General features: G+C 43.2%; 1 protein-coding gene across 4 annotated transcripts in view; it reads left to right on the top strand.

Moving 5' to 3' along the window:
* The first annotated feature begins 2,072 nt into the window (after positions 1-2,072).
* Positions 2,073-27,740, top strand: part of PRKAA1 (protein kinase AMP-activated catalytic subunit alpha 1) — a 29,918-nt gene continuing 4,250 nt past the window's right edge. The window contains exons 1-9 of one of the 4 annotated variants that reach the window (XM_019532000.1): positions 2,130-2,219; positions 6,124-6,237; positions 12,202-12,343; positions 13,666-13,759; positions 15,858-16,002; positions 18,350-18,437; positions 21,171-21,395; positions 25,741-26,227; positions 27,122-27,248. In XM_019532000.1, coding sequence (XP_019387545.1) covers positions 13,700-13,759; positions 15,858-16,002; positions 18,350-18,437; positions 21,171-21,395; positions 25,741-26,227; positions 27,122-27,248 — 1,132 coding nt within the window. In that variant the 5' untranslated portion in view covers positions 2,130-2,219; positions 6,124-6,237; positions 12,202-12,343; positions 13,666-13,699. Of the gene's footprint in view, positions 2,220-6,123; positions 6,238-11,116; positions 11,238-12,201; positions 12,344-13,665; positions 13,760-15,857; positions 16,003-18,349; positions 18,438-21,170; positions 21,396-25,740; positions 26,228-27,121; positions 27,249-27,740 lie in introns of those variants that run through there. The other 3 variants (XM_019531996.1, XM_019532001.1, XM_019531997.1) reach the window with 3 other exon arrangements.

The following is a 27,740-nucleotide window of genomic DNA, read 5'->3' as shown; positions in this document are numbered from 1 at the left end:
AAAAAAAAAGGAAATGCTGTAGTATCTTGGTTCAGAACTGTGCTTCCTTCTCTTCCGCAAGCAGTGTTGATGCAATGAGTGAGTCAGCGAGGTTAAGCTAGAAAATATTATAGGTTTTGGAGGAGCAACAGATGAAATGCAGGCAGTCATTCACATGTTTTCTTCTTATTCCCACAACAGAACTTGGACTGCATGAGTTACCCCCAAGACTACTAAAAATTGTGTAAAATTTCCCAAATGATTTTAAATGTTGAGGGAAAGGTTTGTAAGGATAATCAAATGAAAGACTGATTTTTCAGGTGTTAGTATAAAATGCCAGTAACTTGACAGGTTTATTGTATGTCAGTGTGTTTTATGCCTTAGGCTCCTAATTTGTTTCACTTTGCATTATTGTTTTATTTTCCCTCATATAATGTGTAGATGTTTATATATGTGTAATGCCTTCAGTGGTTTTGCTGCCTGTTCTTTATGTGCCATCTCAGCATTTAGTGCTGTGGATAAGACTACTCACATTTGAACTCTGGAGGAAACACATGATCAGGAGAACCTTACTGACTCTCTTCTGTCCCCCTTTCGGCTTTGACAACTTGTTGGTTGACCTGAAGTTCCTTTGAAGCTTACCTCTTATTTTGGATGGCTCCTAAGAGTGGAAAACAGGGAAAAGGCATTATGTGATGCTCATAGCTCAAATGTGGCAAGCCACCACATTTAATCTCCATGGCTGCCCCTCTGTTCAAACATGGCCCTAACACTGAAATTTGACTTTTAAAAAAGTCACTGCATTACTGTCACAGGCTGGCTATGTTCCTAGCAAACTGAGTTTGACTGGATCCAGTGGCAATGGTAGTCCCATTGCTAGGAGTGTATAACCCAGGCTTTGTATTACGTTACAGGAAGCAGCGTGTGTCCTCCTGTTGGGTTTCTATTCCAAATTATGAGTTCCCAAGCCTCCTTGTGCAGGTGCTACCAGGGAGACGGCAGAGTAGGTCCCTGCCTTATAGATTGTCCAAAATTTGTGTTTGGTGGGGTGTGGAGTGGAGGGGATATAGATACACACGTGTACTTTGGACAGGACACTTGCTTGGTCTACCTAAGCTGAAGTGAGCAGCAGTCAAGGAAAGCTTGGTTGGGGGGAGGGTGTGTGTGTGTGCGTGCATGTGTGCATTCTAATGTAATAAAAGGCTTAGTCTGTGTATTTGTCCATAATACTTCTGGCCAGCTTTGCATGTATCCCCAGGAGGGTAGGCTGCGTGGGCCCAAGTTTGCACTGCTGAAGGGGAAGTTTGCTGGTGGAGAACATGCCCTGGCTACCTGCCCCACTCCTCCCTGCCTGAGGGCAAAGGGGGGGGATCACAGTGATGGCATCGCTTGACCCAGCAGAAGAGCTGGCAGGGAGGGAGAGGTGCCAGGCAGGGAAGGGAGTGGGGAGGGAGGTGGACGTGGGCCAGGCAGACCCCGAGCAGTAAGGGAAATGAGTGGGGTTTGACCTGAAGCGAAGGCGGGGGTGTGGATGTCAGACCCGAAGCAGCAGGAGAGAGTGGGGGGAGCAGGGCTGGACGCAGGGCTCTGACCCTGCTGGCCCCACTCCCTGTCATTCTTGACAGGCAACTTACTAGTATTTGTATATATACGTGTGTGTGTATTATATGTGTGTGTATATATATATATATATATATATATATAAGGGACTGCCGATGACGACATATATACATGTATGTAGATATGTGTGTGTATAGCCACAAACATGAGTGAACACACCCACACGCGCACACACTTATATGTACACACGCGCCATTTCCATAAATACCCACTGCACACCACGAGCACCCGGCAGGTCAATCCCTGCGCATACCCGCCTCCCGCACCAGGGCGCTGGGGCCGGGCTCGTCCGCAGCCCCCAGCTGCAATGGTCTGTCCCTGCCCCGCGCAGGTGGACGGTTCTATACCATCCCTTCCTCCCGGCACCAAATGGTTCTTCCCGGGGGAGCGCCCAGCCCCGGCGGCACGGCGCTTACTTCCGGGTTCCGGCGGGGTGGGGCGGGCACTGCGGCTGCCCCTCCCCGCCCCTCCCCCCGTCGGGGCCGGCGCTATGCGCAGACTCGGCTCCTGGCTCAAGATGGCGGCGGCGGATAAACAGAAGCACGAGCACGGGCGGGTGAAGATCGGCCACTATATCTTGGGTGACACGCTGGGTGTCGGCACCTTCGGCAAGGTCAAGGGTGAGACCCGGGCCGCTCCCGGGGGGCGGGCGGGAGGAAGGGGCGGGGGTCGTGCTCTCCCGCCCCCCGGGTGGGGGCTGAGCCGGGCCTTTGCGGGGGGCCCGGCTCTCACTGCGGCCTGGGGCCCCGGGGAGGCTGCAAGAGTGAAGCGTGTGGCGGGGGCCGGGTCCCGGCACTAGGGCCGCATGTGGAAGCGGTGTGCAGGGGGAGCTCAGGACAGTGGGCTATGAGGCGCTGAGTGTCGGGGACAGCTCCTGGCATTGGGTTGATCTTTGCCCTGGGCAAGGCGGGCGTGGGTACGGGTTTCGTGCTTCAGGGTTATCGTGGACAAAAGTAATACAAAAAGAGCCGGCAGGGGTCTTTGGGTAGGTGTGATACTTTTTATTAAACCAACTAAATAGCTGGGGAAAAGTTCTCTGCAAGCTTTGGGGCACAAGCCCCTTCTTCAGGTAGTGGGAGACTAGAAGAGCCAAGGTTTTCTGGAGCTGAAGTGGCAGAACACACAGGCTGTGGAGCAGTCCCTAGCATGTTGCAAACATTTGCAGGAACCAAATGTTGAACCTAATCGTTTGTCAGTGGGTGGTTCCTCCTGTTTTATGGCAGGAAATAACTGTTCTCCAGAGGCAAAATGGCTTGATTTCATTTTCCTGAAACCTGAAGCAAGCCTACTTGCTGAAGCCTGGGATTGCACATGCAGTTACCAGTGACCGTGCTGCACTTGCCTAACTCAGAAAAATGTTAATGCAAGGAAAATACCACATTTAATAAACATAGTCTTTGCATGTAGTATTTGAGGTTCCTTGCCAGTTAGATGAGATGCTCAAAAGGCTTTTTGCATTTCATAGTTTTGTTTGCACCAGCACTGATACTTGGCATCCATCCAAGATGGGTAGGTTTTTTTACTCTGCAAGTGGGGAAAAATAGCGGTCGGAAAGTTTTGAAGTTCTTAAGATCATGCTGTGAGTTAGTGGCAGTTATACTCTGCCTCAGATAAGGCTCTAGATTGTAAATCTGCTAGACAAGTGTGTGGCGTGCTTGTTAAAATAAATATGAGCCTTTTTAAATAGTAAGGGCCTCTAAGGGAAGGTTTTCTTTTAAAATTGACCACTGTACTATTGCAGAACTGAACCATAACCCAAGCACTATTTGCTTTTCTTCTTAAACAGTAAATGTTGACTTCTGTGTGTGGGGGGGGGGGGACTCTAAGCATGGCTAAGAAAACAAAAAGGACCTCCAGAATGTAGTGAAGTTGTGATTTAACCTTAGTATTTTTAAGATGCTTAAAGGCAAGGATATTTGGGGAGCTTCTTGCCTTGAAATAAAAAGCACAAAAAAAGCTTAGTGTACCTGCAGACATGCCTAAGAAAGATTTTCCCCAGGGCTCAGACAGCATTGTTATGATGACACAAGTGAATGAGAGTCAGCACTTCAGGTATTGCTAGCAAACCCTGTGTCTAGCTGGCAAAAAAAACCCCAAACGAACTGCTGTACGTATTACAATACGCTCTTGTAATTTCTCCATTGCTGAACTTGTTGCTAATCCTTTCTATAACGTCTTACTAGATAAAATTAAGCTTTGAAGTTGTAGGAGACATTCAGACATTGATTTAATTAAAAGGAGTTCCTTATTGCATTGACTCTTGTTGGTGCCCTTTTGTCTTAGGACATCTAGTTACCCGTTCTTCTTTTGTTGAGGGCATGACATTCTGTTAGCAGGATTTCTTTTTGATTGTTCAGCACTTTTAATTACTCTTGTGGGGGGAGTGGTTTCTCTAAGGACAGCTTAGTTTTCTTACTTGGGGGCAGCTCTAAAGGCTGTATGACTACTTTGCTAAACTGTAAAAGAGGCATTTCCTTAAGTTTTCAAGTCAGCCTCCACAGAGAGGAATGCTTTTACTTCTGAGCTTTCTGCAGTTAAGGATGGAGAAATATAAAAGTGAAAGCCTTAAATGTTAGGTAAAAGGCAAGGTAGAGTAAGATACAGCTTAGGATTTCCTTTGGTTGATCATTTTGGTGAGACTTCAACAGAACTCGGTATTCCCCCTCTTCTCCCCCCTGTTCCCTCTTCCTTTTCCATACATGCTAGTAGGCAGGTTTGCCTCTTCAGTTTTGGCTCTGGTTCATTTCTGCCACTTTAAAAGCTTGCATCCTAAATTGTTGATGTTTCCAATTAAAGCCTGAGAGGTAAAACAGTTCAGGTTTCCAAATCTGTAAGTGAAGCAAGAGGCTTCATAAATCTCTTAATTTAATATATATTAACTATATATAATGTGTATATGTAATCCTAAGTGGAATTTTCATTTTCTCTATGTTATGTGCTAATAATTTATATTAATTAGTAAATAATGTAGAGAAAATTAAAAATCTACATTTTTTTTCTTTATACATAAACCCTGGAGAGACTTATTCCCTTGGTACCCAGAGTTGCCCTGGAAACTTTAGTCTGTACAGTGCGCACATGTCTCTGTCACAATGCCCTTGATGGTAAAATATTGAGACATAGTTAGTTACTCTGCCTTCTACCTGAATTGAGATTAAAATATTGCATGTAGGTTGAAAGGGATAACAAGGTAGTGTGGAACATAAGATTACTCGGCAAAAGTGTATACTTAGAATAAAAGTATGAGGGAACATGAATATGTATGAAATCTTATTAACTCATACTTTTTTAAGGTGTTTGTACTCTGAATTTACCTTATTGACTTGTCAAAATAAGTAGACTCTAGCTAACCTGTCATGAGACAACTGTCAATCTTTTTTGTTTGCCAGGTAATAGTGAAGACCGGTTTTGGCACCTGTAGACAAAATAGTTTGATTATGCAATCTGACTCTTTGATTAAACCTTTTTTTTTTTTTTCTCTCTCTCTCAAGTTTGGGGTTTCTGTAAGCTTAGTGGTTATGGTTACTTTGAGTAAACTGTTGGATCTAGATTTTTCCAGCTGAAGACTAGATTATTAAGTTTAGTCAGAGACAGGATACATGAGTGTGGCTGGTGCTTTTTCATTTCAAACCACTAAGTCCATTATTCTAGCACTTGAAAGTTTATTGCATATTTGAGTGTCTTTTACCAGTGTCTATGAATCAGCTGTCCAAAGATTACTTGCTGTCTGCCGTGACTTGGCTTGTGATGGAAGTCCAAACTTTCAAATAGAATTTCTTTGGGGCTTCTTGGGATTGCAACTCTGAGTTGGGGAACTGTCACTCTAAATGTTTCAGGAATGATAACATTCTGGGTTTTAAGTATGTAAAGTTTATTGAGATTGGGGCACTCTGGGGGTTGCTTAAGAGATTATCCATGTCCTTAAATTAGGAGATGTGATTTAAATAAATAACCCACTCCTAAACTTTTGGTTTGGGGATAAGGAAAGTATTACTTCCTTAGGGCTTCATGCAACAATGCATCTGAGCTTTAAGTATCAATGGCAAATACAAATCTCTACACCTTTCCTATGCAGAGTTCTTTGTATTAAAATAGGGGCTTGCCATTTTAAATTTAATGTATAGGAAATTTGATGTGGTCCTTATCTTGGAGAATTAATACCACTCAGTCCCAAAACATCTATGATGAGGTGAATTTTGATTTTCTTGAAAAGTGTCTTTTTTTATGTTTAAAGGAAGAAAAATCTTCTGCTCCACTATAGCAGGGGTGGGCAATTATTTTTGGACAGAGGGCCACTTACTGAGTTTTGGCAAGTTATGGAGGGCGACATGACAGGCAGCCCAGGGCAGATTAATATTAATTTTCTAAATTTTTATGGGTACAGCAGGCTGGATAGAATGGCCTGGCAGGCCACATCTTGCCCACCCCTGCACTATAGGAAAGGCGAGCATTATCTTGTGTAGTATGTCTTCAAATAAGTTGCAGGAAGATAACAGTCCTTTCTCACTCTTTTTTTCCCCACAGAAATATGCAGTATTATGAACTGAGATCTAGCTTTGCATTCATCACAGAAACTGAATCTGAAAGAGAGCCAACAAATCTGTTAATAATGAGTCTTGGCTATTTTGCCTCTGCCAGGTGCCTTGAACTATTACTTATTGCCAAAAGTTCTTGTAATGTTTGGATTAAGGACAGAAAATAACACTGTTAATAAGTGTAATTGGAAACCATAGCAGTTATTTGGAGTGAACCTCAGAGAAATTATTAAACTACTAAGCTGTGGTGGTGGTCTGCTATTAATAAAATGAATAGCAGTCTTTTTTTGAGGTTTTATAAATGGTGAATTAAGGACAAAAAAATGCATTACAAAAGTGGACTCTTTGAGAGAGATTTGGGTACAGAACAAATTTCTTACTGGACTATTAAATAGTACCATCCAGTGAAAGAGTAGATTGTTAGTTTGGGAAGACTGAATGGTTTCCCTTCTTATTTAAGAAACCTAGGATATGTTTTATGCCCTGAACAAATTGAATATTGGTGGCTGTACTTGGAGTACTGCAGAAGGCTACTTTTCTGGGTGGGTGCATATCTAAAATATAGAAGCAGAGTGGATAAAATCAGTGCTTAAAATTAGTTGTCTTTTAAATAAACGATTTGAAATCAAATGCGATTTTTGGCAGTGTATAATGAATTTATTTGCATTAAATGAAAAAATCTAGCAGCAGATGTCTGTTAGTATTTATAAAAAAAAAAGATGCTGAATTCAGGGAAGTCATTGCCTATGCACGTAGAACTAGAATTTGTTAAAGTGACAAACTGTGTTTTGACAGTTGTAATTTCTGAAAACACAGGATTATTTATTTATTATCTGCTCCGTTTTTAGTGCCGGTTTCCTTTGTATTCCTCCTTCTCCTCCCCCTCACCCACCGCAGAGTTCCAGCCTTTTAACCTTTGGCATGTGGTTCCTCTCTTCTGGGGCACCCAATGTTTGAAACATGTAACAAGATCTTGGAAACTTTGCTATCACTCTTTACTCGGGATAGTGCAAAAATGTGCTGTGCTGTGCTGTACTGTACTCCCCTTCATGCACTTGTTATACAGTACACATGAATGAGCAACGTTTTGGGGCTTAAGCCAGTCCTCTAAGGAATTGAAGATGCATTCTCTTCTGAATCACCTGAGTGAATCCGTCTTTCTGTCACCCACCTGTGTTTAGTGCCTTTTTGCACTCTGTATGGTTTAATGACCCTTGTTTTTATAAACTGCAATTCCATTTGTCTGTTGTTCCCTTGCATCAGGCCATCCATTGGTTAGTTAATTCCTTGGAGGTTTTAAGACCTGAAAACGTAGTCTGTCTGCCAGAGGTGCTCCCATTTGAATGAATGGTCGTTAGGTTTTAAGGAATGTCCCTATGTCGGGCATGAGAGTTCTATATTTCCTCTGTGGCTTTTACTGTAACAGAAGGCAAAGATAGCAGATAAGGCAAACCCTACATACAAAATGAAGCAGAAGGTTCACAGTCCGTCAGAATGCATACAATAAGGGAAGAGCCTGCCCTACACATCCATTGTTTAGAGGAATATTTGCTAAAAACATAATGTTTTGGTGTTTTCCTTTTGACTGTGGAGTCCACCACAAAACAGAAAAGAGCATGTGAAAAAGGGCAGCTCTGTAGAGGAAGGATCTCGTTACCTGAACATTCACTGAACTGATCAAGAGTGAACCAAGTAGATGCAAAATCCTATTACAGTATCTCTAGAAGGTAGGAACTGTGGAGACTAGAATCCATGTTGGAGCTGATTTTCAGATACTGATGCAGTTAAGCTGTAAGAAGTCATCAAATTACAGAAGGCGGAAAATAATACCGTCAGCAAGATTTTACTGCTCTTGTAACCAAGGGAAAAAATAGGGCAGGATGGCTCCTTAGAGATAGCATCTGGTGAAATAAGCTGTTGCCTTTGAAAGTGTGTGCTTTTCTAAAGCAGTCTAAGGCAGTGGTTCTTAACTTTTTTTTGGCATTGAGGTACCTCTCATTGGGCTTGAAACACCACTCCATAACTTCTGTGAATTGTGGCACCCAATTTCAGAAACTAGTTTATATATTACAGTGCTTACCTTCTTGCAGTGAGGGGTGGGCGATCACCTAGGCAGGGACAGTGAGCCTGTGCTTATCTGTTTAGCTTATCTGCATATCTCCTCACACCATGTGTCATCCTTCCAAGACTCTGGTGGCACCCTGGTTGAGATGCACTGCTCTAAGGTGCCACCTTCCCCTGTTGAGATGAATGTGGATAACTATATTACTGACTAGGGAAAGAGAAAACATACCCAGACCAAACTGAGATATTGGTAAGCTAGGTTGATTTCAAGAAAGCCACCTAATTGAGCTGTTTACTGAGTGGGAAACACTGCTTCAAAATAATCTTTTCAACTTGTACCCCTGTTACCTTCTAAAGAAAGGTGCATTCTCATTGGTGCATAAACATGTTAAAGCATGTAGATTTGCAGTTAACTAGAACCTTTATTCTAGGTTTGGTACATTCTAGGGGGAAAAAAATGCATATAGTTAAGATGTAAGTAGTTACAGACCTTCACTTTCATATTTTTATGCATTTAGTATGTCAGAAAATGCTAAATTTATTGTGTGTTGACTAGTAACTAGCTTTTATTTTACGATGTGCTAGGTACCTGGAATAGAATGGTAAAGCGGATTTTAATTTAAATATACACAACAGCAAATAAACAAGCTTTTAAATCTTTAAACTACTCAAGCTTCTGTCTCATTTGGAGTGCTGAGCCAATTTGAGTTCATTTCAGCTGAAACACTAAAATATTAGAGGTGTACTGATATGTTGGTCCGATCTCGGATCAGCATTGATATAAAGAAAATTATCTGTATTGGAAATCAGCCCGATATGAATGATTAAATGGCCTGTGTGTTTGCTCAGAGAGCTGCATGTGGCTTGTAAATGTGTTGTGGGGGAAGAGAAGGGGCGTGGGAGAGCAGATCAGGCCCCTGTGGTGAGAGAGGAAGTGGGGCTGGGGTAGGGACTGGGGCAAGCACTGTTCAGTCAGGGTGGAGTAGGCATGGGATGGAGCCGTGGCCCATCCTGGGGCGCAGGGAGGGAGGTGGGGTATCTCTCACCACTGTGCACTGCTTAACTGGTGGCTCATGTCACCGCTGCTCCTGCTGTTTTGGGGGCATATGCCCCTGGATTGGGGTGGGCTGGGGCCGGTGCTGTGTGTGCTCTTCCCAGTGGGGGCTGGGCCACGCTGCACTCTAGGCAGGCGCTGGCAGTGCTGGGGTGGGTAGTTGAGGGGCTATGGCAAATTTTCAGGTGGCTGTAACCACTTCTGTAGTTCCCTCCCAGCACCACTGCTGCCTGCCCCAAGTGCAGCCCAGCCCAGCCCCTGCTGGGAAGAGCCCAGCACAGCCGAGGCCCTGCACCTCTCTGCTCTAGCTGGGCAGTGCCTGCCTCAGCCCCACTGCTTTCCTCAGCGCAGGGGCCTTGATTTTACCCTCCCCGCCCCACCCCTTCCCTTCCACCTCCTCTTCTACCCCAACAGATTTAGTAGCTGAACACTGTTTTTCAAGCTGCCAGGCTGGTATCAGAAATAGGATTGGTACCGACTGATACGTCTCCTTAAAAATTGGCTATCAGTATCAGCCCCAAAAATCTCTATCTGTGCACCCCTGTAAAATATGAGTATGAAACCACTTGGATGGCCTTTGTGGGTGATCCTGAGAATACAGGTGTTGGGGTTTACTGGAGGAAGACAGGCTAGATTTGTACCTTATGCTTCGTCTCTGATTTAGTCTAAGCCAGAGGCCATCAACATGTGGCATAGGTGCCACAAATGGTATAGGCAACCTCTGTGTGGTACATGGCAGACTGGGAAGGGTACAGGTGGTAGCACAATGGCAGATGGGACAGGGGACAGCAATCAAAGCATCAGATCAAGCAGAATCAGAAAACTGAGCAGCAGATTAGGTAAGGGAAAGCATTTGGAGTGGCACATGAGGAGGATGCAGGGCTAATTTGTGGCACATCTGCCAAAAAGATTGGCTTCCAATGGCATAAGCTTCCTTGCCTGAGCTCACTTCCACAGATGTTGTGGAAGAAAGTGCACAGAGCAGTGTATAAAATACAAAAAGGAAGAGAGGGGAAGGGGGTAGTGCTGGGAGAGTCAAGTTGGCCATAAACCCATAGGGACAAACAAATCGCAAAAACTAATCTAGGTAATAGCATAAGAATCCATAGTCCCTGTTTAGATTATGCTTAATACAGTCCAGGTTGTGAATGATTTCTTGTTCTGTGGTTTCCTGTTGAAGTTCATTTTTAAAGCTTTGCTGCCTCAGAACAGCTACCCTGTGGTCAGCAATGGACTATTTGGGGAGGCTCAGGGGTTCTGCCACGGGCTTGTCTTTCTGGAACTGATATCAGATTGGTGAGTACTCATTCTTGCATGTAGAGATTGCCCTGTCTAACACAGACACGAGACACCTGTTGGCAGATGATACCATAATGGTGCTGGTAGAGGTGTAGCTGAATGAACCTTGGATGTTTATAATCAGTGTTGTTTGGTCCTGGAGTCAGAGGCTGGGGTCCCAACACTTGTGATGACTGCTTGCCACTAGCACCGTGCCCCTCAAAAGATCAAACCTTTAATGCAGCAGGTGATTCACTGTGCCAGACCTATAAAGCTTTACCTTCACAGTTAGTCTCCCCTTCCTTCTCCCTATTCTGTCTTTTTTTTAGTTTAAAAAAGAATTCTGTGTCACACAAGTTTTTGTTAGAGGTTTGTGGATTCATCATAGTTTATTTAGATGTTTAAAGGTAGTAATAGGTTTAAGCTTTAACATATTATGTACTATATTTAATTTTTAACATGCTTGTTTAAAAATGTTACTTAAGTGATATTAAATAGAAAACTATTTTTAATGATCTCCACCCCACTTTTTTAATTATTAATTGATAAATTTGGTGGCTCTTGGACAGGAGGAGTGCTGCTGAGGTAGTGGGGAGACAGCCTATGGCTGCAGAGGCACTACAAAAATTCAGTAGCATGGTGCTTTCAGTTGAATTGCGATATGGAATTGCTACTTGATCTACAGGGAGAGTTGGAGCTGGGTAAAGGTATGTAGCCGCTTGTAGATAGTTGGAAAGATCCACAATTGTTGGAAAGCTTTAAGTAGAAGAGATTTAGCTCAGGACTGATCAGTACAGTAAAATAAAAGGCCATTAAGAAAGTTTTAGCACTTGATTTTCATATTCTTGTATTACAGGAGGCTTTCATTTTGATAAATGGATTAAAATGAGATGAGGCTGAAAAGATTTGGTATTGTGGTCTCTTATAAATTACACCCTTAATTTATTCTCTTTAATCTCTGGCAAGAGGTGCTTCTGCTCCTGTTACTTAGCAGTCTTTAGATGTGAAAGAAACTAGCAGTTCTTTGGTACAGTGCTATTCATGATTGCAGGGCAAACCACACAAGTAGTGGGATGTTTTAAAGTTTTGTGGGGGCCAATTGTTTCAAGTGCAGTTAAATCAATGTGACATGTCAAATGTAAACAGTGATTGAAAGCTTAAGTGTAGTGTAGTGGCCGATGGAGCATTAAGTAGATAGTTCCTTGGTGGGGGAGTGAGTAGAGTGAAACTGAAAATTTATTGATAAAAGAATGTTTTTGAAGTATGTGGAGAGCAGGCTTGTGTTGGGCCCAGAAAAGGTTAGGTAGCTAATGAAAATTATGAACTTGAGATGACTTGCAGAGCCCACTCGGATCCAAAATACCCTTTTTTCACTTGAGTATATTCCTCGTATTCTAGCAACAAAGTGAGGTTGCTTGCAAGACCATTCCTGGTTAAGGAGTCTATACTAGGGATAAAGATGTTTTCTTGTACTTGCAGTCTGACTTACGATGCTGCACTGGAAGTACAGGATAAGAATATATAAATAACAGGATAAAAAATAATTGGAAGTGGTAAAACAACTTGATTTTGTCAGGGTGCTTTCTAAACCTGTTTTATTGAAAAAGGTAAAATTAGGTTTATTTTCCATAGTGCAGTGGATGAGCCTAACTTTTTCTCCCTCTCTTGCAGTTGGAAAACATGAGTTAACAGGACACAAAGTGGCAGTGAAGATTTTAAATCGACAAAAGATTCGCAGCCTTGATGTAGTAGGAAAAATCCGCAGAGAGATTCAGAATCTCAAGCTTTTTAGACATCCGCATATAATTAAATTGTAAGTTTTTTTCATTTGTTTTTGTTTTCATGATTGTTTAAAAAAGCAATAAGTCTTTTGTCTCTCTCTTTTTTAAAAAAATCTGGAACAGTTATTATGGAAACTACCAAGCTTTAAAGGTAAAGTATAATATATTTTATTTGAGTAGGTGAAGGAAAATCCAACATACATGAATAGGACTGCTGTCAAAAAATGCATATTTTTATTTTCAGCAGTCCAATTCATGTATGTTGGATTTTTTTCAGTGTGCTTTCTTCAGAATATCTTCAGGCAACTAGTTTTTTTCTGAAGGGGAGATGAGCAGAGATCTAAGAAATCATCAGGGGTGCTCATGTTCAGTAGCTGAGTTTTTTTATATTTGCTAACATTTTTCTCCTTAACAACCTACTTGTACTCAGCTACTACTTCATGTTCTTAAGTGGTTATTTGAAAATTATTTTCCTGTTTGTCAGCTGGCAGTGAATAATTTCAGGGTTGTGAAATGAATAGCTTCTCTGAGGAGGTCCAGTTTGTGTTCCACCCCCTTTCCTAGTTTCACTTCAATCAGTGAACACTGGTGCATTCCCAAATGTGGGCTTGCTCTTTGGTAGTTGCTTTGATCCTGGGATCTGTAACTTCTTTTAATAGTTGATTTGGTGTATAGAGGAGAAAATTCCTAAAAGGGCACATCTTCACTGCAGGGTAACTCAACCTTGATTAAATTCTAGCTCTGTCATGAGCAGTTGCAATGCAGAGTCATTCTCAGTCGCATCTATTTGACTGTATGCATGCTGAGTGTTGCTCTCACTCACTGATGATGTCACAACTTCTCATGTTATATTCTCTGGTTCTTAGCTTTGCAGTAAACTAAGCTGTTCCAATTCTTTCCTAGTGAATTGTGGGAAAACAAACATTGGTGAGTTCAGGTTGCTTAGTTTGCATACACGTTCTCTAGAGGGAGGTTTCCCAGCCTAGGTACTAGAAGGACTTGGGGTCTGGTTTATACTCTAGGTTAGGCCAGCTTGTTTCGCTAGATAAAACACCATTACATCTTGGTAAGAGGTTTTTGGCTGACAAACTGGATTAGGGACAACATGAAAGATCCCAAATTAACTCTGCAGTGAAGATGGGCTGAAAAACATTCCCTCTTCATCCTTCATTATTCCTCAGCTGGAACACTGAAGACAAAAATGAAACTTAGAACATTGGTCTTATTTACTCAATGGAAGTACACAGACTTATTAAATACTTAGTTATAAGGTATAATGATTAGATTTTGTTTTCAATACGGCTCATATTTTATATTCTGTGTTGAGTGTATTAATAACATGTTGTTTTACCAGGTACCAGGTCATCAGCACACCAACTGACATCTTCATGGTGATGGAATATGTTTCAGGTGGAGAATTGTTTGATTATATTTGTAAAAATGGAAGGGTAAGAGGAATTCCCAAACTTCTATAAAGTGTGCTTTTTTTTTTGTTTATAAATGCCTGTCTAGTGCTTGTCCTGTTTAAATAGTGGGGGAGGAGAGAGAGAGAGTGTACACACGTGCACATGTTCAGATGTAGTCCTTCGGTTTAAAATTAATAGTTGTGAACTATCCGCTCCCCCCCAGCCTCCATGTAGCAGGACCAGCTTGATGCTCCCTGGTAGCTGTGTGGCTCCTGCTCTGCTCCAGCTCTTGGGTTGTCTTTTCTGTTCCCTTCCCTGCCACTCCTTTATTGGAGTAGCTTGAACATGAAAAAGGAATCTGCCCCAGCATCCCCGAGCAGGACCCTTTCTGTTTGGCCAGTGGGTCTTTCCTATACCCCACTGTGTCCAGCCCTGCCCCTGGTGCTAAGTGGGCCCTCTTAGTCTGTCTGCACTCCTAGCCCCCATGGCAACATGTGCCCTATTTGTAGCCTCCTACCCTTTATAGACATACCCATGCTTTGCAGATGTTAGCAGGTAGCTGTTCCCATGGGCACCTTGCCCCCAATACAATGTCTGGCCTCTGCCTCTTTCCTCTAGCTGACCCCCTTAGCCTAGGCCAGCGGTTCCCAATCTGTCAGTGATATGCATTAACAGTTTTATTGTGATTACTTTATAAGACAGATTTGCTGATGGTTCTTAAGGTTGTATCATTTTAAATTAGACGCTGTGCAATCTGTCAGAGTTTGGGAACTGCTGGGGTAGGCCCACTGTGGTGTACCTGGCTTCTGGGCTCCAATCCATGTTTTGCCCCTTTTCAGGCTTTGGGCTGCTGGCCCATTTCCTGTCCCTCTAGGGCTCTGTGCCCCAGGCCCAGCTTTGCCTCTTTTGGGGGCACCTGGCTCTGTTCTGACTCCTCTTGGGCACTGGCCCTAGCCTTCCGAGCCTTAACCCCTGTCTATCACCTTTTCTAGGTTCAGGTTTTAACACTTCTAAGCTTCTGCTTGTCTATTTCTTGATCCTGGTCCCTAGCAGGGTTCAAAAACAGCATGTTCCCTTCTGGCACCCAAAAGTGGCCTCCTTGTTTCCCCTTCTAGCCACATCTGGTCCACCGGTAGTCTATCACAAAATAAAAAGGGACTCAACAAGTGAACTCACTTCCCTTTTGGGGCTACTTATGGTATAGGTTCAGTCCCTTTCTCTGGCAGAGACCATCCTGCCCTATCTATGGTCAAGGCTGTACTGTTCCTCCTGCATGAGGGAAAGCCTATTTGTTTCCTGGACACTGACCTTTCTAGCCATCCTGGCCTGTTAGCTGGCCTAAACACAAGGGCTGCTTGTTAGCCCCAGCCTTGCCAGCTGCCTCTGGCTGGGCCACACAAACTGTCCTTCTAATGGCCCTCGCTGATCCTGCTGGCTGTCTAGTTCTCCAGTAACAGGGTAAAGGGTTCCCTCTTTCACTCCACTTAGAAGGTTTCGACTACAGTAAAAGCTCTACAGTAATAGAGCATGCAGGCTTGTAAGGTGCTGGTTAACGGAACTTTTAATGTAATTAGTTCTTTGATTCAGAATTTGCGTCTTACCTGAACAACATGTGATACCAACATGGTTGTTATAGTCAAGCCTACTGATGCACTCTAACCACTCTTGCAAAATCTTCCGAAGGTCTTGGTCCATTCAAATCTGAGTCTCCTGATGTTTAGTGAAGCTCTATATACCAAATGCCCTTGCTATATGAAGTAAAATATGAAATATTTGAGCCCTAAAAAGATGGTAGTTCTGTATATGCTTTTGAAACTGACTTGAGACCTCAAGTTTTGACTCTGACGCAATGAATCACACTTCTTATAATTGATTCGAAGGATAACATTTTAAGTGTAAGTTCTGTTGAAAGCATTCGAGCTTGGGAACATCAGTACTAGGTTCTAATATTGTCTCAACCACTGAAACTGAGACCATGGCTAGTGTTGGAGCAAAATGGCATCCAGTCTGTAAAATATTTATAAATAACTTTGTGTTCATTAACTCGGATGTACTTGCAATTGTATAAAATAAAAATGCCTTGCTGCTCCTAGAAAAATACTGGATGTATTAGTCTTTTTCATTTCTTTCCTTTTTTTAGCTTGATGAGAAGGAGAGTAGACGTCTGTTCCAGCAAATCCTTTCTGGTGTGGATTATTGCCACAGACATATGGTAGTACATAGAGATCTGAAACCTGAAAATGTACTGCTTGATGCACACATGAATGCCAAGATAGCTGATTTTGGTGAGCATTTTTATTCTAAACACAACATTTGAATAACCTCCAAAGCATTACTGTCTGTAAATGCAGAAAACTTTCAGGTACTTGTATACCATGGTGATGGACATGGCAAAAGAGGGACAGGCAAAATACAGCCCATGGGCTGGATCCAGCCTGCCAGGCCATTCTATCTGGCCCATGGAGCACCTAAAATATATAGTAAAATTAATACTTATTTGCCCTGGCTCCCTGTCGGAGCTGGGTGGAGTCACAAACCTATATCCATCCCCACACAATATACAAGTATAAGACTTCATTTTAAGCTATTGTGCGATCACCCCTATATGCATTATACAAACCCATGTAAATCAGGATAAAAACATTTTTTGAAGTCAAATTAATGAATGCTGTTGATGATCGCTTTACAGTATAATTTGGTATGTTTCTGGTTCTGGGATGGCAAAACCCCTTCCTGAAAAGAGTACTTCTGGGGGCAGAAGGATGGACTTCTGGTGGCAAAGGTCAGGGGTTGGAGAGTGGGACTTGTCATAGGATGGTGACTGGGGGGCAGGACACCTGCCAATGGGCGGGGCTACCCATGCAGCTCTTGACAGCTTGTCAAAACTCAGTAATTGGCCTTCTGCCCAAAATAATTGCCCGCCCCTGTGGTAGAAGGACCTAATAATGTATTTGTAGGGGAAAAAAATGCAAACATTGCTTAGTGGAGCATTCCCTTTTCCATATAAGCCATCTTTTAAGTCAAATGTCTCTTGTGGCTGAGCAGAAATTGACAGTTAGCCTGGCCTTGCAGAACAGTATTTCTGTTCTAGATGAAATGCAGTACTTTAGTTATCCATGACTCCTTTTTTTTTTTCTGAAGGTTGCCATTTGAGTTGACTAATTTCTATGGCTGTTTGTCTGCTTGTGTAAAAAAATAAAAAATAAAAAAACCACAAATGTTCTCCCATTTGTTGTAATGATTATGTTGGGGAAGTACAGTGTAAAGGAAGTTTAACCGATTTATAGGGACCACATCACTAGTTAAATGGTATCTTAGAACATTTATTTAGTACACTTTCCACATGAAATTGCAAATACAAGTTTACAATTTAAAGTTAAGATCTGATATGTTTGGAAGAACATTGAATTCATGCTTAAGATTCCTGAAAAAATGAAGAACAAACTTTTTAGCAACCTTGATCTTGCAATACATTGTTGAATTTATCCAAGGTTAGGAAAGTCATATTAGTTTTTGTCTTGACTTGCTGTAGAGTAGCAGGAACTATAGGTGCAGAAAGACTGGAAGTTTTTCTTGGGATGGCCAGCATTATAGGAATACTTCTTGCCATATAAACATAGAAAGGTATCTAGACTGCTACATAGTCGTAATATTTCTCTTGTAGGCATAGTGGATAATACCTGCCTTTGTAAAGTGCTTTGAGATCTCTGATGAAAGGTGCTAGGTGATGCTGAGTACTCAATTATTTCAGAGGTATGATGGTCAAGTACACTGGGGATTGGGAATCTTATTCATTCTTTCAAAGGGATTACTACACTTATGCAGAATGTTCTTGGATGAGATGAGACTAATTACATTACAGTAAAACCAAATGTAATATTAAAAAGCTATTCTAAGAATTAATTAATATACATACCTGCTAGAAAGCAAGAAGAGTTGCACAGAAACTTACTCCCTACGTAATAAATGGTGAAGGCTAGATGAGGCACCGTCTTCTACCACATCCAATGCGCAAGAAGTGGTATTGAAATAATTCAGTTCAGTAAGCCATTGCGAGGACGTTCAGTTCCAAAGAATTAGTTGACACCTCGCTCAGTGAGTATTGGGAGAGAGGGTCCATCTTAATTTCTGAGATGTAGTTTCTCTACTGTTCTGTAAAGAGTTTCCATTGAATCTTGTATGTATTCCTGTAGAAGCTATTTGTGAACTGTCCCATTATCTATCTTTTTAGTAAAAGTCTTTGGGAACAATTATGCTTTTAAAATTGTTTTATCCTGTTAATGAATGAAGTAGCCTCTTGGCTCTGTGACCCCCAAAATACCAATCTTACTGCATCTTGGAATGAATGTATGCTATCCGGCATTCCTAGACCATGGATGTATTCTGACTCTTTAATATCAGTCTTGCCAATGTTGGGTAAAATGCATACAAAATTTGTATACTAGTACTTTAGAGAAAAAAGTATGAAGTACAGTTGCTTGTAAATACTGAAATACTTTATGACAACAGACTATGTAAAAATTGTTATTCCTGTTGGCGCTAGTGGCTATTTTTAGCATGTTTGCACAAAATGTGAAATAATTTTTGCTCTCTGAATTTTATCTTTTAGTATCTGCTTTTGTACACTTTCAGGTCTATCAAATATGATGTCAGATGGAGAATTTTTACGAACAAGTTGTGGTTCTCCTAACTATGCTGCACCAGAAGTAATTTCAGGAAGGTAATATTCCTTTTACTGGATAACGTATACATGTATTTGGGTCAGTGGTGCATGGGTGACGAACTTGCTGTGAACACTAAATTAAAAAAAAAGGAAGCTAATAAATAGTTTGATAATGTAGCCTCTGAAGTGGCCTTTGATACTCAGAAATCAGGTTTTTATAACCCTATAGGATTCTTGTGGCTTCTGAAGTGTTTCAGTTTCATGAAAGCTAAATTTCAGGTTGTACATGATAGAGGTGCACTGATACATCGGTCCAATATCAGATTGGTACCATTATAAAGAAAACTGGCTATATTGGATATCAGCCCAAAGAGGCTGATTAATTTGGCCAATAAATGCAACTGTGCGCCGCACAGGCAGCACAGTACTCAGCAACGAGAAGCATAGCCGGCAGCATGGAGAGTTGCCTCCAGCTGGTAAGTCCAGTGTGGTGGAAGGGAAGGGGTGTGCTGCGGGGCAGATCGGTGCCCCCCGTGGTAAGGGAAGGGGCAGCTGCTGCTCAGGTCGGGGAAGGAGTGTGGAGCCACAGCTAGTGGGGGAGGTGCAGGGAGCAGCTCCCACTGCTGCTTGCACCGTGGGGGGGTGTGTGTGCCCCCTCAATCTGTGCAGGGTGTAGCGGGCTGCAGTCAAGGCTGTGCGGGGCTCTTTTCAGTGGGGGGTTGGGCTTGGAGCAGGTGCCAGCAGCACTGGGTGGATGCTGCATTCACCCTAGATTTTGCTGCTGCTCCACTCCCAGCACTGCCAGCTGCCTGGTGCAGCCCTGGCTCAACGCCCTGCCTCCACCCATTTGCCAGAAAGAGCTAGGGCTGTGACTGGCAGCAGTGGTGTAATTTAGGGTAGATGCAGCATCTTCCCAGTGCCTCTGGCGCCCGCTCCGAGCCCAGTCTCTGCTGAGAAGAGCCCTGCACAGCCCTGATTTGCAGCCTGCCCGATGTAGATCTGGGGGGCATATGCTCCACCCGCCACAAGTTGCATCTCTGGCCCCCTGCCCTGCCTGGGCAGTGCCTGCACCTGTTCCCCCTCACCATGTGTTGATCTGACCCCGCATGCCCTTTCCCTTCCCCTCCCACCCCACCGGAATTACCAGCTGGAGGCAGCTCGTATCGGAAATCAGATCGGTATTGGCCAATATGCCTCCTTAAATATCAACTGTTGGCCCCAAAAGTCTCTATTTGTGCACCCCTAGTTTGTGGTGTTGTCAACACCAAATTGGTGCGGCCAAAATGTACTGTAGTAAATAAGCTTTCAGTTAACAGAATTCCCAATGTGATCTATCTGATTGTTCATTAATGAAAATTTTGGAAGTAGAACTCTTTTAACTAATGAGAAAAAAGAATTTCAGGCAGAAGAGTGCTATAATGTTTAATAATGGTGTGAACATCTGCATTCTTTTAAATCCAAATATTGCTTTACTTGCATATAGGTATCTTGATCCCAGAGCTAAGGTAGAAGCTGCCCCGGGCACTCAGTAGTTTCCACTTCACAGCTTTAAGAATTATAATGCTGGCTTACATTCAACAATAAGTAAATGTGACAGAGAAGCCTGGAGACTTCTCTGTTTACCGGCACTAAACCGTTATTTTTCAGTTTTGGAGATTTATCTTTTCCCATATATCATGATATGGCAGTAAGTTTGCTTAAATACGTGCATCACTGCATTCATCTGCTTGATTTAGCAGTATGGCTTGTCCCTTCAGGCTTGTACTGTGTGCCTTATTATTTAGGTAGCTTATTCATGGGAACTAAGAATGAGGCTGTGGACATATGTAACTTTGTCCACATGCAGATTGCAGGAGGTGTTGCTGCTAGGGAGTATACATCAGCTGTTAGGATGGAACTATGGAACTGCATGCTCTTATAGTGACACAGCTCAGTTTTTAGTTCAGTGGTCAGTAACCTCTTCAGGACCCAGCTGTCACTGCTGCTTCTCACCAGGGCAGCATAGCCAGAGCTTCTGTGGCCACTACTGCTACCCACAGCTGAACTCTGCTGAAGATGGTGTCTGCAAGTTGGATCAAATGACTGCTTCTGGCTCAAGCCATGTGTTACCCACCCCTGGTTTAACTGGCTAAAGTTGTGCTGAATTCTTTCGCCCTACTCTTCTATTGCTGTAGAAGCATATACATGGTAACAGTACTCTGTTCTAATGCAATTGTTACATTTGTCTAGAACAGTGCTTCCCAAACTTCCTCAGCATGACCCCATCCACTGATGTTGCGACCCAATTTGAGGTCATAACCCACAGTTTGGGAACTGCTGGGGGTCTTGACCCAGTGCCCCTCACTCCTGATCCACTGCCTCCAGCCTCCCAGTGCGTTTGGGATATGGGGGGGAGCCCAGGCAGCCCTTGCTGGCTGGAACACTCGCAGCCTGCAAGGGAAAAGCCACAGCTTCCCATGTTGTTTCTCTTTAAAAGAGAATCCATTTTTAAAGCTAGTTCACAACCCTTTTATATATTCTTGTGGTCCACTTCTGGGTCATGACCTATGGGTTGAGATTTCTTCATCTAGAAGATTCTGCTGTGCTTTAGCAGCCTCCCTTCCTGTCCACAGTGAACAAGAGGATATTGAATTCCTCAGCAAGTACATGACTTGAACTGAGTTATACTGCTGCGTCTCAAAATTAGTTACCCTGTACTCCTATGATATTGCTTTTTTGGCAGCTTATTTACACTAACTGCATGTAAATATACCACATTCATATAAATTACTAATAGCTGACTTTTTCCAGATTGTATGCAGGTCCAGAAGTAGATATTTGGAGCAGTGGGGTTATTCTCTATGCTCTCTTGTGTGGAACCCTTCCATTTGATGATGATCATGTGCCAACGCTTTTTAAGAAGATATGTGATGGTATCTTTTATACCCCTCAGTACCTGAATCCGTCTGTGATTAGCCTTTTGAAACACATGCTGCAAGTGGATCCCATGAAGAGAGCTACAGTGAGAGATATTAGGTAAAACACTAGCTGATGTCTTGTCTCAGATGCTACAACGATGGCTCTAGGGATGTGAAAGGTTAAAGGATTAATTGTTTAACTGATGAGTGCAGTGATAACTGGCTAGCTTACTAGTTATCATTTAGCTTGGGGCCTGGGGCCGGTGCAGTAGGGAAAGGGAGAAAGGAAGCCTCATGGTGCCCCAGCAGGAACTAGAGGGCAGGAGGGATGAAGGGTAGGGCTGTGCAAAGCTTTGGTTGCCGATTTTCAATTCGAAGGTTTGGCTCAGTTCAGTGGTCGCATTTACGATCGAATTGGGAGACCCGTTAAAAGGTCCCCATGGCTACCCTGCCTGGCCCCAGCCTCCGAGCTATTTAAAAAAAAAAAAAAAAAAAAAAGCTCTGCGCTTATCAGCTGCAGCAGCAGTGATCGTGGCCTGTGGTTGCTCATGACAGAACGCCCCCACATGGTGGGGGGCAGCAGAGATTGCCCCTACAGTCTGGCACTGGCATGGCAACTGCCCCAAGGTGTGGGGACAGCACGCTGTCTGGGAGCTGGGGCTGAGTGGTGCCAGGCTCCAGCTGACTGCTGGAGCTGCCCCAGCTCCCAGACGGTACACAACACATGCGCAGGGAAGCGGGGCCGGGCATCCCTGCTGCCCCCCATTGCCTCATGCTGTGCCAGGGGGCGCTGCCACGAGCCCTCAGAAGCCCTGATCGCTGCTGCTGCAGCAGGGCTTTCTTTTTTTTCTTTAATTGCTGGGATGCTGGGGCTGGGCAGGGGATGGGGCCGGGCAGGGCAGCCATGTAGGGCTTCTCCTATGGCTCTATCCACCAGGAGAGAGGCAGGCACAACTAGAGGAGCCATGGGAGAACCTGCAGCCGCCTGGCTGGGCCTGCTTTTCTCTGGCGGATCCAAATCAACGAATCTCCTATTCCAATTTGGCCAAACTGAATAGGGACAGTGATTTGAATCACCAGATCGAATCACTCTCCTCTGAACAGGCTGAATCCAAATTGAGTACTTCCCACAGGTCTAGGGAAGGGGGCTAGTACCCATGGTCTAAGAGGAAAACAGCTGGTAGCCTAATGACTTGTCATCAGTTAAGCAATTGGCTGCTTGTTCATGGGTGCTCTCCCCCAGCTTCAGCCTTCGCTGGCCTATATTGTCTGGCTGGGCTTGCCACTGCGCCTGTCAAAGGGTCCCCTGGGAGCGGTTCCCAGCAACAAGCAGCTGTCTGAGCTGCTGTGTTGGTTAATTGTTTACTTTAACTGCTATAATTAGAGGAGGTTAAATTGAATATTTTGTAGAACAATATTTATATCCCTAGATGGCTCCTAATAGAAATCCCTAGAACTAAAATCTCATAAAAATGCTTAAGCCATTCAGTTTGCCTTAATATATGAACTCCTGCAGTTTCTTGTTCTGAATTGTCAATTTTGGTTCTCAGTGGCAAAATCTTTATGGAGGCTTAATGTAAAAACATACAGGGTAATTATGCAAGTTCTCAAGTTAATTTATGATTTAATGTTGATTTTTAATGTTTTAGCTTAACTTTTAAAGACGGTTAAATCCTCATTTAATGGTGTAAAGTATTTTATAACTAAGACTGCACCCACCACTTCTTGTTAGCATAAATATTTTGTTTTCTGGAAGATGAAAGTAAATGTATTTAGGATTTCAGAAATATAAGGAAGTTGATAGAACTTAATGACTGTTTGGTTTAAAAGCTTGTTTTTAATGTTAAAGCATTTAAGCTCTGTGAATGAATTGACAATTTTATTTCCACTTTTTTATTTTAATTTTTAACATTGATGCCAAAATGTGTTTTAGTTACCAGTCCTGCTTTTACCTAAATATTTTTTAGGTAAATGTTTAAGAAAAGTGCCCCAACTCAAGGCAGCAGGTTGTGTTGGAAGATAGTGGGGAGTAGAGAAAGAAGTACAAAATAAGGTGTTTGCTGTTTCAGGGTTAGAACTGGATGAGCTTGGGTTTTTGTAATAAATTAGTTGGGAGAAAGCTTTTCCCTACATCTTAGAAGAAGAGTTCCAAAAAAGGAATGTATAAACTCTGCTAGCTGGCATTCCTTGAAGAGCAGATACATTTTGAATTTTTAAATTGTAGTTTTTCCTCAAACCACACTTCTGACGACATTTGGAGGTCAAGATAAAGTGCCCATGATTGTTGCAGAATTTTCTGCTGTAAACTGATGGTGGAATAGGAGACACAAATCTCATGTTAGTGTTTATTCTAGGATTCTTCCCTCAGATTTCAAGATAGCTTTATGGACAACTAAGCCTTGTTGATGCTTGTGTGGGGCATACTTGGCAAGTGGTGTGATGAAGATGTCAGAAGTCTCTAATGGTGGGAGCTAGATCTTATGCCAAAACAGATGCCTTAATCACAGGCTCAGCATCCTTTCCTTGTATGGTGCAACTGGCTAGATAAATTTTAAATTACTCAAAGGAACCAGTGCTTTCTTTTCTGTCTCGGGCCTTTTCTTCACTTGGAACACTTTCCGACATCTGCCTGAAACCTAGTGCGGATGTAGATATCCTGAGGACTCATCAGTATTAAAGAGCCTCTGCTGTCGTTACTGTGTTGGTACCCTTGAGTGGTGATGCAGCATATGCCCACAGAATGGTTGTTTTTTTTTTTTTTCCCTCTGTTAACATCATTACAGCTTTTTTCCTGAATGACAGAATAAAGCAAAAGAAGCCATTTTCTTTTGACTTAACTGATCTGCACCAGGGTTTTGCTTGCAAAGATTAGGGGTATCATCTTTTCATGCTCCTCCTAGTCAGCATAACTTTATGGTGTACACCTGGCTTGATAAGGTGGACTGGATTGGTGTAACAATACTACCTCCTGCAAGTGAAATAATAGTCTATATTAACAGAAATGCATTCTTATTGGCGTAAATGGACCTACACTTAAGATCTATTCTTGCTCTGCCTTCTTCCTGGTATGGCTGTGTGGTAGTTAGGTATTTCACCTTCTTATGTTCCTGAAAGGTAGCTTTGCTGATGAATGTGTATTTTAATCATAGTTGTAGAATTAACTACAAATTGCAGTCATTTTGGGGAACTTTTTTTCTTCTCTGTCAATGTCATGCTATATCGCTTGCTAAACTGTTCTTCATCTAGCACAGGGGTGGGCAAAATAGGGCCCATGGGCCAAATCCAGCCCACAAAGGGACTTAGTCTCGCCCACAGCAGGTCCTCCAGTCCCACCTGGCCCAGGCACTGTCCCACTGACGTGTCCTGCCACCCCCTAGACACACAGTGGGGCTGGGGCTGGGGCAGCTCCGCAGCTGGATTGCCTTCCTAGGCAGCCCAGCCAGCGGCAGATTCTTCTAGCTACTGCTGCCCTTGTCCCATCCTCACGGGTATGCGGGTAGGGACCTGTGTGCAGCCCCACCCCACTCCATGCCTGTTCCAGACTTGCTTGGTCATGCTGAACATCTGCAGCAACAGCAGTGCTGGTGAGGCAGAAGTGTGCTCGGCGTGGGGTAAAAGCAACCCCTCCACCTCACCACTGCCCAATGCTTTGTACAGCAGCTGCACAGCTTGCGCTGGGCTTCCCTGTGGCTCCACTGCTGTCACTGTTGCCCCTGGGCTGCCCAGCAGGACAGCACAGAGGAGCTGCAGAGCCTGCAGCTCTGGCTTTGGGGCTGGAGCTGAGCTGCTGCCTATTTCTCAAATCTGAGAGTGCTTTTTTCCCCCCTGCCTCCTACATTGTGATTGGGAGAGAAGGGGTGAAACCTTGTCTTGGATTCAGGTAAGTATTGTAGCATGCCTACCATGTTATCCTGACACTTGCAACTTCTTTTTTTTGCAGAGACCTAAAAATACTTAATTCCAATATATTAGTATTAGATCTCATACTACTAATAAAGCCCCCTATTTGTTTGTGAGGATTTTTTTTAGTGAAAACATTGGTTTAAATCTGTACAGCTTCCAGTATAAAAAGATGTTGCATTTTTGAGGGGAAAAGCTTTTTTTCCCCCCCAGGGATTCTATGAAGTCTATTGCCTTACTTTAGACACATATACAAAAAAACATGGTGGGGAGAGAATGTAGTAACACTATCTTGGGACAGTGTTGTGTGTGCCTAAGTTAATCACAGCTCATTCAAGTTATCCTCAGTCATCCCAGGAACAAGACTGCCAGGCTGTGTGCTGTCCCTGGCCACTTTCTGGCAGAGCAATAGCAGTGCAACTTGGAAGGGCTGTGTGGGTAAAGTGCTGAGCTGTGCTCTTCCTCTCTTGTCCCAAGTTTTTAGTCTGGATCAGCTGAGGAGCCCTTCAAATGAGATGTCTGTTTTTATTTAAACATCTGTATTTTTTTTTTTTAATATCTAGGGAGCATGAGTGGTTTAAGCACGAGCTTCCCAAGTACCTCTTTCCTGAAGACCCATCATACAGCTCCACCATGATTGATGATGAAGCCTTAAAAGAGGTGTGTGAGAAGTTTGAATGTGCAGAAGAGGAGGTGTTAAGTTGTCTATATAGCCGAAATCACCAGGACCCTTTAGCAGTTGCTTATCACCTCATTATAGATAACAGAAGAATAATGAATGAGGCCAAAGACTTCTACTTGGCTACAAGCCCACCAGATTCTTTTCTTGATGATCACCATTTGTCTCGTCCTCATCCGGAAAGAGTGCCATTTCTAGTAGCTGAAACGCCTCGTCCTCGCCACACACTTGATGAGCTAAATCCACAAAAATCAAAACACCAGGGTGTAAGAAGAGCGAAGTGGCACTTGGGAATTCGGAGCCAAAGTCGACCAAATGACATCATGGCAGAAGTTTGTCGTGCAATTAAACAGCTGGATTATGAATGGAAGGTGAGGGGTGGCAAGGGGTTTCTGGTGGATCATTTTCATAGATTCAGATTGTTAGGAGCTGGAAGAGACCTCGCAGATCATTGGATCCAGCCCCCTTTCTCTAGGCAGGAAGACAACTGGGGTCAAGTGACCCCAGCAAGGTGACTGTCCAGTCTCCTCTTGAAAACCTCCAGGGTAGGTGACTGCACCACCTCTGGAGAGAGTTTATTCCACAGTCTGGGCATCTGACTGTGAAGGAGTTTTTCCTGGTACTGAGTCTGAAGCAGCCTTCCAGCAGTTTTTATATCCATTGGTCCTGGTCTGCCCCAAGGGTGCCCTAGTGAACAGTTGTTTAATTTCTTAAATTTATAGCTTGATGTATACAAATAGCCCAGCTGACAAATATGTGTATTGGCAAAATCCCCTTTGTGTATGCAGTTCTTTTGGAGGTGCTTCTTGTTGCCTTAGCTCAAGGATGTCAAACATCTGGCCCTTGAACCTATTCCATCTGACCTACTGGTGGGCCAAGGAATTTGGAGGTATGGTTAGGGGTACTGTTGGAGATGATCATTGCTGGCAGGGGCATGAGCGAAGGTTGTGCTAACAGCCCTGCTTGCCTTGTTCCTACTTGTCCCACAACTATTTGTCTCATCTAACCACTGCTGCTACAGCCACTGCTTTTTCTGTGGTTCAGATCCAGCCTGGGGCATGGGGTGAGTTTGACACCCCTGGTTTAACCAATGTTCAGGAAGATGATGGATGTCTGTCAGCAAGGGTTTTGTCAGCCCAGCTAAACTTGAAAGAAGGACTAAATAACTTGGTTGCTCCATTAAGACAATAAAATGCTGCATACATTTTTATCACTGTCCTTAAAATTACAATGGAAATTAACTTTTATTTGCATTTTATAACTAGGTTGTAAATCCATACTACTTACGGGTTCGAAGGAAGAATCCAGTGACTAGCACGTATTCCAAAATGAGTCTACAGCTATACCAAGTGGACAGTAGGACATACTTACTGGACTTCCGTAGTATTGATGGTACGTGAGGAGAGGTGAAATACATAACTAAATAAGTAAATAAATGAAATTGAATGAATGAATAAATATAAAATACTATAAAAGTACTGAGAAACCTAGTGGCCAATTTCTGCCTTTTTGAATATAAAAATGCAGTTTGAATGGCAGTAAATTTAGAAACTTGAGGCCATGTCTTCGTATGAGTTAACAGGTATAGAGAGATTTGGGAGGAGGGCGGGGAGTCTGATCTTAACCTTTTACTTGGCAACTTGTGAAAACTGCACACTGCTTTGCTGCCTCCTAGGATTTTAACTAAAGTTTGTAACTAGGGTTAACCCTAGTTGGTCTAATAAAAAATATCACCTGAACCGTGAGTTCTGATGCTCTTTCTCGGGAAGATGCAGCCTGACAGAGTTAAGCATGTAGTTTCATAGTTTCTAGGGTCGGAAGGGACCTGAGCAGATCATCTAGTCCGATCCCCTGCCATGGCAGGAAAGAATACTGGGGTCAAAT

Source organism: Crocodylus porosus, unplaced genomic scaffold (assembly GCF_001723895.1).
Source record: "Crocodylus porosus isolate Cpor-Errol unplaced genomic scaffold, CroPor_comp1, whole genome shotgun sequence".
NCBI lineage: Eukaryota > Metazoa > Chordata > Crocodylia > Crocodylidae > Crocodylus > Crocodylus porosus.
The sequence above is the reverse complement of the archived record's forward strand: the minus strand, read 5'-3'. Positions and strand labels throughout refer to the sequence as shown.